At 38.1% G+C, this 10,956-nt stretch overlaps 1 protein-coding gene across 1 annotated transcript; it reads left to right on the forward strand.

Annotated features, from left to right (window-relative positions):
• The first annotated feature begins 201 nt into the window (after positions 1-201).
• On the forward strand, positions 202-1,625 carry LOC112737626 (uncharacterized). Its single transcript, XM_025787601.3, has one exon. The coding sequence runs from the start codon at positions 481-483 to the stop codon at positions 1,435-1,437; it is 957 nt and encodes a 318-aa protein (XP_025643386.1). The 5' UTR covers positions 202-480; the 3' UTR covers positions 1,438-1,625.
• The last annotated feature ends 9,331 nt before the right edge of the window (positions 1,626-10,956 follow it).

Here is a 10,956-nt window from a genome sequence, read left to right on the forward strand (position 1 = left end):
CTTGGCTCTAACCACAAAAGAACTTGCTGCAAACTCGCATATTGATTTATTTTAGCTTTTTTGGCTTTTTTTTTTGCTCACCAAAAAAAGTATATAATAAATAATTTTAGTAATTGATTTTAACGCCTATCTTATATAATTGTAATCGAAGTGTCCAACCCGAAAATTGAATAATTTTGTTAGAGTATTCAAAACTTTCTTAATTAGAAATAATAGTTAGTTTAAAATTTAATTAAACAATTTGGTGCGTGATTCATATTTATTACCCTTCTCAATTTACAATCTGGCCCGTTTCAATCTTCCCCAATTCTGCCCTCACGTTCTCTACTACACTTCAATAGCCGTTACACTGTCTCTTGTGCGCAGTTTTTCAAACCAATACCCGAACACCGAACACCGAACCCCAATGAACTCTTCCCACTACTAAGTACTAACCTTCTAAAACTTTAACCCTCTCGCATTGTTTTTTCAAACCTCCACATGGGTTGCTGCATTAGCAAATCCCAGACCCAAAACCAAAACTCATATCACCAAAATAATCAAACTCCCCAACAATACCTTACACCCTCTCTCCCCAACTCAAACCTTAACCAACAAATACCACAGCGGCAACCACCACCAGTGTTAGAGGAAGAGTCTGTAAAAGAGGTCCTATCAGAAACACCCATTGCCAAACGAAATCAAGTTCCAATTTTGAAGCCAGAATCGGACACCCTTCTGCCTCCTCTTCAAAACCCTGATGACAAAATCGAATCAAAGAACCCACATCCCATTCCCAACCCCATTATCATCAACAAAAAAGAAGGTGAAGTCTCAGAGGTAGTGTCTCAGCTCTCAGAAGAACCATGCAGCATCAGCGGAAGCTTCTCCACCGCTACCACAGTTACGGAGAAGAGAGAAGAAGAAGTAACCAGCAAAAGAAGCATCAGGGAGGGAACAACAACAATGATGAAGAATCATAAGTGGAACAGCAACAGATCCCCGTCCAGGAAGCGCCCTCACGCCTGTGACGGCAATGTCGCCTCCGGAAGGGAGCGGAGGCTCAAGTCTCCAGCAAGGAGGTCGGAGCCGTCGCCGGAGAAGAGGCTTCACGGTGGTTTAAGGCCGGTTCGCGGCAGGGAATCGGGTTCGGCGGCGAACCGGAAGCTCAATGTGGGATCCGCCGGAGTACGTCGAGACGCCGGCGAAGGATCCGGCCGGCGGTCGAGGTCGCCATCATGTGCCAGGGCGATTAGCACAGCGGGCAAGGCAGGCGCTATTTCCGGTGGTCGGAAAGAGGTGCCAGCGGCGAAGGGTGCGGTGGAAAAAGTAGAGGAGAAAGGTGATGACAGTGGTGAGAATAAGAGTGAGGAGACTGAGGAGAAAAACGACGCCGTTTTGCAGGAAGAGTCCATTGAGAACCCACTTGTTTCCATGGAGTGCTTTATTTTTCTGTAGAAGCACGTCTTTCAAAGCTTGTTAATTTTTTGAATTCTAGAAGATCTTTCACACGGCGTCACTTTCATTTCCAGTCACAATCATAATTAGTTTGACTTTAATATTAATTAAGTGCTTTGTAGCTGTATTTCCTTTTTAAATTTTTTTTTCTAATTTTGTATTATAGTGGAAATTGGGATGATTCTATATTTTCGTGTTTCACTCGGTAATTACTTCTGTAAAAAATAATTCATACTAAATTTATTTGGTAAACAGTAAACTGTGTAATGAACATATTTTTAAGGTAAGAAAAATAATTTGAAGGGTGGGGGCATAGGACTAATGAGGTATAAAGGTCTTTTAATTCAATTTTAAAAAAAAAATTACCTTTTTTGTCTGCTTCAAGTGTGTGGAGGGCTGGCCTGAAAAAATGGACGTAAGAATTGGATGGACAATATCTCTTTGAGCTCTATCTTAGAAGTTAGAAGCAATTCTCATATCACTCACTTTTTTTTTTTTTCATTTATCTCTTTTTATAATTTTTTTTTTGAAAGAATCTCTTTTTATAATTGGAGTTAGTGTTTAAGATTTGTTCATCATTTTTGAATTGTATCAATGACAAATAAATCATATTAAAACGTTTTAACATTAATGACTAATCTTATAACCCGAGTTATAATATATATACCCCATAACCGATCTTATAATATTCGAAATCAAATTATAATATGTAACCGATCTATTACGGATATATCAACATTAAAAACTAGATTTTGCATTGAAAATTAAACTTTTACATTGAAAATTGAAACTAACTATTATTATTATTATTATGGAAGAAGTACGATTTTTTTTATTAATATTTGCAAGCTATTTTTTTTTTACACAGCATGGTTTTTTTAAAGAAAAAAACAAGAGAGGTTTGTATCCAGGGAAAAGGCCCAATTATATATTTGGGTTTGTTAATTATTGTAAAACATAACAAACGAAAACTGGACCAAAAAATAAGGACTGTATTTTTTATTAATTAATTCTTGTTTATTAATTTACCAAAAAAAATTGTTTATTAAAAAAATTTAATTTTTTTATTTATTATATTTTATATCCGTGACTTATAATTAGAATTAAAATTTAAAATTTATAATTTAAAGTTTTAAAATTTAGAATTTAAAATTTAATATTTGAATTTATGATTTAGACCTTAACAATTCTAGTTCTTCCTACTTTGTAAAAAAAAAAAAGTTTTAATTCACTACCCAAAAGAAATCAGCTCCTGGTAAGTAGTAAACCCCCCCCCCCCCAACACAACACACACACAAAAATATACCATATATCAAATTCAGTAGGATATTTAACTCCATCTAATCGAAACTATAAGCTGAAACTCGATTTGATTTTTGAAAAATGAAATACAACAGGATGTAGTTTTAATGGATGTTTATGAATTTACATTTTACAATACCAATTTATCACGTGTACACTGGACCACGCCTTGCCGTATAAATCCCTGGTATTTTAAAATGCAGGTGTCAACTTCAATTGAAATTTATTCTCGATCTTTTATCGGTGGTTTTCGGTGGATAACAAATAATGCAATTTTAAAACGTTTCCAAATTCAAGTCGGCAAGGTCCACACATGTATACTCATGGGTTCGTTTTCTTTAGTGTTCCCATCAAATGTTAGTCTGATTCAATGTCTGCTAATACTTCAAATACTCCTTGAAATATGATTATTGGATTCAAATTGGCCATCAATTTTTAAATTGACTCAAATTAGATCCTAAATTTTAAAATGTTATTTAAGTTAATTAATAGAGAGATGACGTCATATTAAATTGACACCTGATAAAATAAGATGCTCAAAGAAGATCAGAGTGTGCATACTGGAGCCTCCCTCCAACTACTCTCCTGCACATCTTGGAGGAAGATTTAGCTTGGTGCTATGTCTTTGCTGTCTTTTCTGTTTGTTTTCTGTCTTTCTTTCTTTCTTTTCTGTTTTAATTAATTTCACAAAAAAAAAAAAAAATCATTTTATCGCCATAAATATTATTTAAAAATTATAATGTGTTTTTTTTTATTATTACCAATGCCTTAGCCTTTGTAATAATAATAATTGAATTCGCCGATGCATGTGATTTATCGATGGTTACAAGTATTAATGCCCATGAGGCGTCAGTAAAATTGGTCAAAAGTAGTGTTTATTTATTAAAAAAAAATTAAAAATTAATATTTAATTTAAAAGATATAAAAATAAATAATTTTTAAAAAATTAAAATTTATTATAAAAAGGATTAATTTCTACATACAAATGATTCTTTTATACAAGTCTTACAAGTCTTTTGATTGATATTACGCTCAAAGGCGCTTCTAACAAATTTTTAATTTTTAAAAAGATTCTGTTTTCTTTTTCGAATTTCTTGCATTCTCTTTCTCCTTCTTCATTTACGTGTTTTTTTCTCTGTTCTTTTTCTTCGTTATTCTCGATTTCCATTATTTTTTGACATCAAGTTTTGAAATCGTTTTTGAAGTGTTTCATCTTTATCGTCGTGTTTCTCCTCGTTCTTCTTTTGATTTTGCAACATTATGTATTTTTTTCTTCTTTGTTTGATTTTTCCTCCCAAAAGAAATTATAAGAATATGAAATAAGAAAATGAAGAAGAAGAAGCAGCAAAAGATGAGGAGGAAAAAGAGGAAGAGTTCTGAATTATGCATAAGGTGTACTTCAACAAATTTTAGGTGTATTTCTGAAATCCTTTGGTGTATTTCTGTAATCTTTTGGGTGTATTTCTGCAATCGTTTGGGTGAGTTTCTGTAACCGTTTGGGTGTATTTCTGTAATCTTTTAGGTGTATTTCTGTAATCGTTTGGGTGTATTTTTGAAGTTCCATTATATTCAAAACGATTTCAAAGCTTGATTTCAGAAACAATGAAAATCGAAAAAAAACGTAGCAAGAATACCAGTGATAAACGCAGGTAAAACAACGAATGAAAAGGCGAAGAGAGAACGCATGAAGGAGATCGAACAAATTTGGCAAGAAACTCGTTTTCATGGAGGAAGAATAAGAAGAGTCGTTCATAATGCATGGTGAGTAGCGCGCTTTGAAAACAGGAAGTGGTTGAATAACGTGCGTGTATTTACTCTTAAATGTAGGAGTGTAATGTGCGTGTGTTTTGTTGAACTTGTACCAACTTATAAGACTTGTAAGCCAAAAATGTTTGTATGTGTAGTAGGCTTCTTATAAAAAATAAATTAAACAAAATTTAAACAACAATTCATAGGTACTATAAAATTAGTTTTCTAATGAATATATGCACAAACTATCTGTTGTAGAATATATGTCCAACTAGTAACTCTACACTGCTGTAGATAATTTTTTAAAATTTAAAATAATAGTAAATAATAAATACTTTATTTAAATTATTGTGAGTAGCATTTCTCGTATGTATGTTTGCAGCACGTTTTTCTATTCATACAAATTTAGTAATACCTTATGCATCCATGAAACTTATGCATCCACCAATACCTTACACATTCTGTACCGTAGTTTTTGCATCAAAGATAGTAACCTTTAGAAAACATTTCGCCATTTCCACAACCACAAAAAAAAAAAAAAAAAAAGATCACTAATAAGGGAGATCATAAATGCTAGGAAAATGACAATTTTAGTAGTGTAGGCTTTTCAGAAAGTGAACTGTCGATGCAAGTCTTGCAAGTCGCCAAGCGGGTAAAAAGTAGGAAGGAATATGACTGGGTGCATGCCGGACAATTCCAATGAATTAAGGCAAAAATCATCCCATACATCTAAAATTCTAAATTGATTATTGTCCTCTAGGTTGAAATAAACCCAACATTGTTCAGAATTTAGATAAGGAAAACTATCAAAAGTCTAACGGTAGGGCAAAGTGGATCATGTGGAAGAGTGAGTATATATATCTCAGATAGTATAGTTATTTGAAAGAATTGGCTCCAATCATGTTAGAATTAGTTAACTATATTGGTCAATATTAGAATTATAAGCATGTTACACATCAAACAGTTTTTCTATAGAAATATGTATTTAGTATTTATAAAAAGTTTTATTTTATTATTGTAAAATAATTTGATTGTTCTATTATGATAAGTTTAATTATTTTGGTGGTTTATTACTTAATTGAAAAATATATAAAATAGGATGTATAAATGTATACAAATATATCATAATTAACTTGATGAGTGATTTTTTTTTTATTTATAAAATTTTTTTGTTAAAACTGGTTAGTTATAATTGTGCCAACTTTACTTGTCATCTAGCTGGATACGTTAGTCGTTGATCAAAGTGGGTCTAACATGTATTAATATCTTTAACAATTTTTTTAACAATCCAACTCAAATATCTCAAATTCTAGCCAAATTATCTCAAATTTCAATCCAATAATCCCTCAAAAAGACAACCAAAAAAAAAAAAAAATTGGCCTAGAATTAATATTTTAGTTAAAAAATTAATTTCATTAGTTTTTTTTTTCAATTAAAAATTACCTATTTAAACACAATAAAAAATAAACTACTAGTCCACTTAGCTCGATGGACTTCTCTAAAATGAATTGATCTTTCAATTTAAAGATTTATATATTGATGATGAACTCTGCTAAAGAGACAATGAGAAATCTTAATAATATATACTATGGACTGGTTATTATTTAGTCCAATAAGAATAAAAGATGAAAACTACCCCACAATTTTTTTTTTTGAAAGTGGAGCTCAACACGTGAAGTGGAGCAATACAAAACGGAGAATAAAGACAAGCATCAACACAACAGGAACTTATATCCCCATGTTATCTCCGGCATTGCCATCAACAACCAAAGGGATTTGCACCGAGCCACTCCTTGTAGTTCAGAGAGTACATGTCAACAATCTCCTCCACTCCTTTACTCTTGTTCTGAAATAGTCTTCTATTTCTTTCCAACCACAAATTCCAGATAATCGCGCAGAAGCTCACCATCCATGCCTTACAATCCGCCTTTCTAGCTGTGACCTCAGTCCAACTTAGGAAATGTTCCTTCAACGACCCCGGACAAGACCATAATCTACCAGCATAAGATAGCCATGCGCACCAAACCTGCCAAGAAAAGCTACATCCTAGAAGCAAGTGGTGACCAGACTCGACACAATTATTGCATAATACACATAAGTTATCTTGTTGGTTAATAACTCCAAGTCGACTCAGTCGCTCCTTCGTACTGATTCTGTCAGTCAATGCAAACCAAACAAACACCTCCACTCTTGGGGGCACGAGTCCTTTCCAGATAGTACTTGTAAAGCTATAGCTTGTGATCTCCTCCGGGACCATGTCCGCTTGCATTACCTGCACAAATGAGTTAGTTGTAAAAATACCTTGTTTGTCATATTTCCACACAATTTTGTCCTGTCTGTCATATGCAAGTCTAACCAGCCTTAACTCATCAAGTAGCTGGTTCACAAGATCCAACTCCTATTGGAACAATTCTCGGCACCATTGGAAGTTCCATATCCACTCTAACCCATCCCAAAACCCACAATCCCCTATCACTGATCCTACTTGGTTTGAAATAGAGTAAAGTCTAGGAAATCGATCTTTCAACAACCCTCCAAGTAGCCAGGCGTCCTCCCAGAAGCGAGTTTCTCTTCCATCTCCAACCTCCATAGACAACCCATCAATCATCTTTTGCCTCAGTTCTTGACTCTTGAACTGTAACTGACAAATATCCCTCCACGGCCCCCCTCCGCACTGGTAATACTTGGGTGGACAAAGGCACAGTTGGATTTAGATTATTACAGGAACAGACCACCTTCTTCCACAACGGACATTCTTCCTTAGAAAATCGCCACCACCATTTAAATAGGAGAGCTGTGTTCCGGATCATAGCATCTCCAATTCCTAGCCCTCCTAGCCTTTTAGGAGCCTGCACCACCTCCCACTTGACCATAGCCATACCATTCCTCCCATCCTCCTTACTCCATAGGAATCTTCTCTGTAATGAGATCAATTTCTCTGCTACCGCCTTAGGCATCTTATATAAGCTCAGATAATACACTGGGAGGCTATTCAGCACAGATTTGATAAGCACCAACTTTCCAGCTTTGTTGAGGACCTTGGCTTTCCAGAGGCTGAGCTTTTCCTCCACTTTGTCTATAATTGGCTTCCAAGTCTTAACCAACTTCGAATTTGCTCCAAGAGAGATTCCCAGGTATTTTACTGGAAGAGTTGCTTCCTTACACCCCAACACCCTGCACATACGCCGTACCCATAGCTCATCACAGTTAATAGGAATCAAACTAGATTTGTCAAAATTGATACTTAAGCCCGACATCAACTCAAAGCACCGTAGTAACCTCTTGTAATTTTTAATGGTTTCTTCCTCAGGTGGGCAAAACAAAACCGTATCATCTGCAAACTGAAGATGTGACAGCTGGATATGATCCCTCCCAACCAACAACGGCGATATACGACCGTTCCCAACGGCCTCTGCAATCATCCTATGCAAGACATCCACAACAAGAACAAATAAAAAGGGGGACAGAGGATCACCTTGTCTCAAACCCCTTTCCATCTTGAACGGCTTAGAAGGCGATCCATTTAACAACACTGACATAGAACACGTGCTAATGCATTCCATAACCCAGCCCCTCCACCTTTCTCCAAACCCCATCTTTTGCAGAACAAGATCCACAAAGCTCCACTTCACCCTATCATATGCTTTCTGAAAATCTAACTTAACAATTGCCGCTTCCTTTTTCCTTAGTTTGACTCACTGGACAGTTTCACACGCTATCAGGGCCCCATCATGGATCTTCCGGCCTTTGACAAAAGCAGTCTGGGTCTCGCCCACTAGACCTGGCATAACTCCCCGCATTCTCCTAACCAATAGCTTCGAGATCACTTTATACACACACCCCACCATGCTGATCGGCCGCAAATCTTTGATTTCTTTGGCTCCAGTAAACTTGGGGGCCAGTGCCACCCAGGTAACATTAGCATCTGCCGGTAGCTTGGAGGATTGGAAAAAGTCCAGTACCGCTGCCGTGAATTCAGGACCTATTTCATCCCAGCACTTCTTTATGAAATTCATGTTGTACCCATCGCATCCTGGAGCCTTGGAGGAGTCACAATCCCACACTGCCTCCCTAATCTCCTGAGGTGTCGGTTGTAGCTCTAATGCCAAAGCATCTTCCTCACAGATCACATTCACCAGACCATCTCTGAAACCTATCCTGGGCGACCTCTCTTGATGATATAAGTTTTTGTAAAAACCGTTGATGGCAACTTTAATCCTAGCTTCATTCCTTATCAGTCGTCCATTAATAACCAGCTCATCAATCCTGTTATTCCTCCTTCTGGCAGAAGCTAAGTTGTGAAAATATCTGGTATTTTTATCCATGTCCTTAGCGTGCTTTGACCTTGATAGTTGCTTCCAATGTAGTTCTTTTCTCACATACCATTTCTCGCAACACACAACTAAGGCTCTCCTTCTAGCCTCCATCGTTCCATCATAAACCCCGTTACTCACCATATCATCTAGCTTCTTAATCTCGTCTTCAAACTTCGCAATTTTCTTATCCATATCACTAAAATTCGCCCTATGCCACCTTCCCAGAGGACCCGTCAAAGCCTTTAATTTATCAGTGAATTGTAATTCGCCTAGCCCTCTCCATTCTTCTTTTACCAATCTCATAAAGCCTTCATGAGTGAACCACGAATCTAGACTTCTGAACAGTCTCGGGCCATCCCTTCGCCTGTTAACCTCCACGATAATAGGGCAGTGATCTGACAATCCTCGTGGCCCACCTCTCAAGCGAGTCTTCGGGAACATCTCAAGCCATTCCAAACTGACCAAGGCTCTATCAATGCGGCTACAAGATCGTCCTCTGAACCATGTAAATTTACGGTCAGTGATTGGCAAGTCCTCCAAACCCATGTCAGCTATCCAATTCTTGAAATCTTCCGCCGATGGAGTTAACGTATCTGAGCCTTGTCTTTCCTCCACCTGTAGAATCTCATTAAAGTCCCCAAGAAAGCAGCAGGGGCCTTGGCACAAACCAGTTATGTAACTCAACTCCTCCCACACAATAAGTTTTTCATTTCTACAATGTGCACCATAAACTAAGAAAAAAGCACAATCAACATTATTGTTCACCAAGCTCCCTTCTACACACAACCACCTCTCTCCTTTATGGCAATTACGCAATTTAAAGAAAGCATCATCCCACACTAACATTAGCCCACCAGACGCACCATCAGACCCCACATACTCCCACCCTACACAGCCATTTCCCCAAGTTTGCAAAACATCAAATCTTGTTATAATCTGTCTTTTAGTCTCTACCAGGCCTAACATGTTCAATCTATATTTTTTCTTTAGGTCCTTCACCATCCTCATCTTTCCATCCCCCCTTAACCCCCTAACATTCCATGATCCTATATTCATTTTACAATATAATTACACACCTTTTTGTGAGATTTTGGCCTGCTCCGTCGTGCTTTAGCTTTCTGTTTTGCCAACCTCTTTTTCCGAGCGATTTCTTCATCCTGTTCTTGGAGAATAGCCATAATGTCATCCTCTTCATCATACAGCACTGCTCCTGATTCCTTGGCTAGTTCCCAGGTCTTCTTATTTTCCGTCTCCTGCTCATCCAGGCTTGGGGCCTCAGTGCCACTGCCCTCATCGGAATTCGCGTAGCCTTCTTCCCCCGGTTGGTTATGTCTGTCACCGGCACTCTTGCTAATATTCTGATAGGTGAGATTAGTGTCTTCTATAAAGCCAACACCACTAATTTCATTACCAGCAGCAGCAGTTTTTTCCCCGTGAAGGCCGAAGGTAGTTCCTTCCTCAGGTTTGTTTGTAGCCTTGTCGAACACGATCGCATCAACTGCCCCCTCTCTTGCTCGGTCCACCACCATCACCGATCGGCCTCCTCTATCTTCATCCCCACCGTCAACAGGGCCAGGCAACCTCGGAACCCCTCCAGCAGATCGGTCGAAAGCTTGTTCCCCCTCCACGGGGCTTTGCACTTCGCCAGTCAAGTTTCCGATTTCCAGCGTGGGTTCATCACCCACCCAATGGCGCGCCTGCACCGACTCTGTAATCACCGCCAGGTCCCATCGGCGGCCTTCAGCGCCTGTGACTTCCTGGCGCGATGAGCCGCCATCGCTCCTCCACACACGGGAGCTCCTTCGCGTTACAGATGCATGACCAGACCCGCCCCGTTCACCTTGGAGCCCACCTACCCGGATCAGCTTGCATGAATCCGGCCCAGGAGATCCACCAGCGCCCTTCTTGCGTTGTGGGTTTGTTTGCACTGCTGGTTGTGATCTTGGGCCTTCTTGGCCCAAACCATAACTATCTAAAGATTTTATCAAGCCCCTTGCATTGGAGTTAACCATACTAACCCCCTTTCCCAGCCCAATATGTGATCCACTATAATTACACGATAAGGTAGCCTCAGATTCACCTTCATTGCAATCATCAAATCCCGCCGAATCTGCCAATCCTTTATTCGCTTCATTAATAGGCTGGTGTGTTA

Source organism: Arachis hypogaea, chromosome 13, assembly GCF_003086295.3.
Source record: "Arachis hypogaea cultivar Tifrunner chromosome 13, arahy.Tifrunner.gnm2.J5K5, whole genome shotgun sequence".
Classification (NCBI taxonomy): Eukaryota; Viridiplantae; Streptophyta; class Magnoliopsida; order Fabales; family Fabaceae; genus Arachis; species Arachis hypogaea.

Bases quoted from the DNA above. Each gene is read 5' to 3' on its own strand.
- LOC112737626 (XM_025787601.3), top strand. From the start codon at position 481: ATGGGTTGCTGCATTAGCAAATCCCAGACCCAAAACCAAAACTCATAT.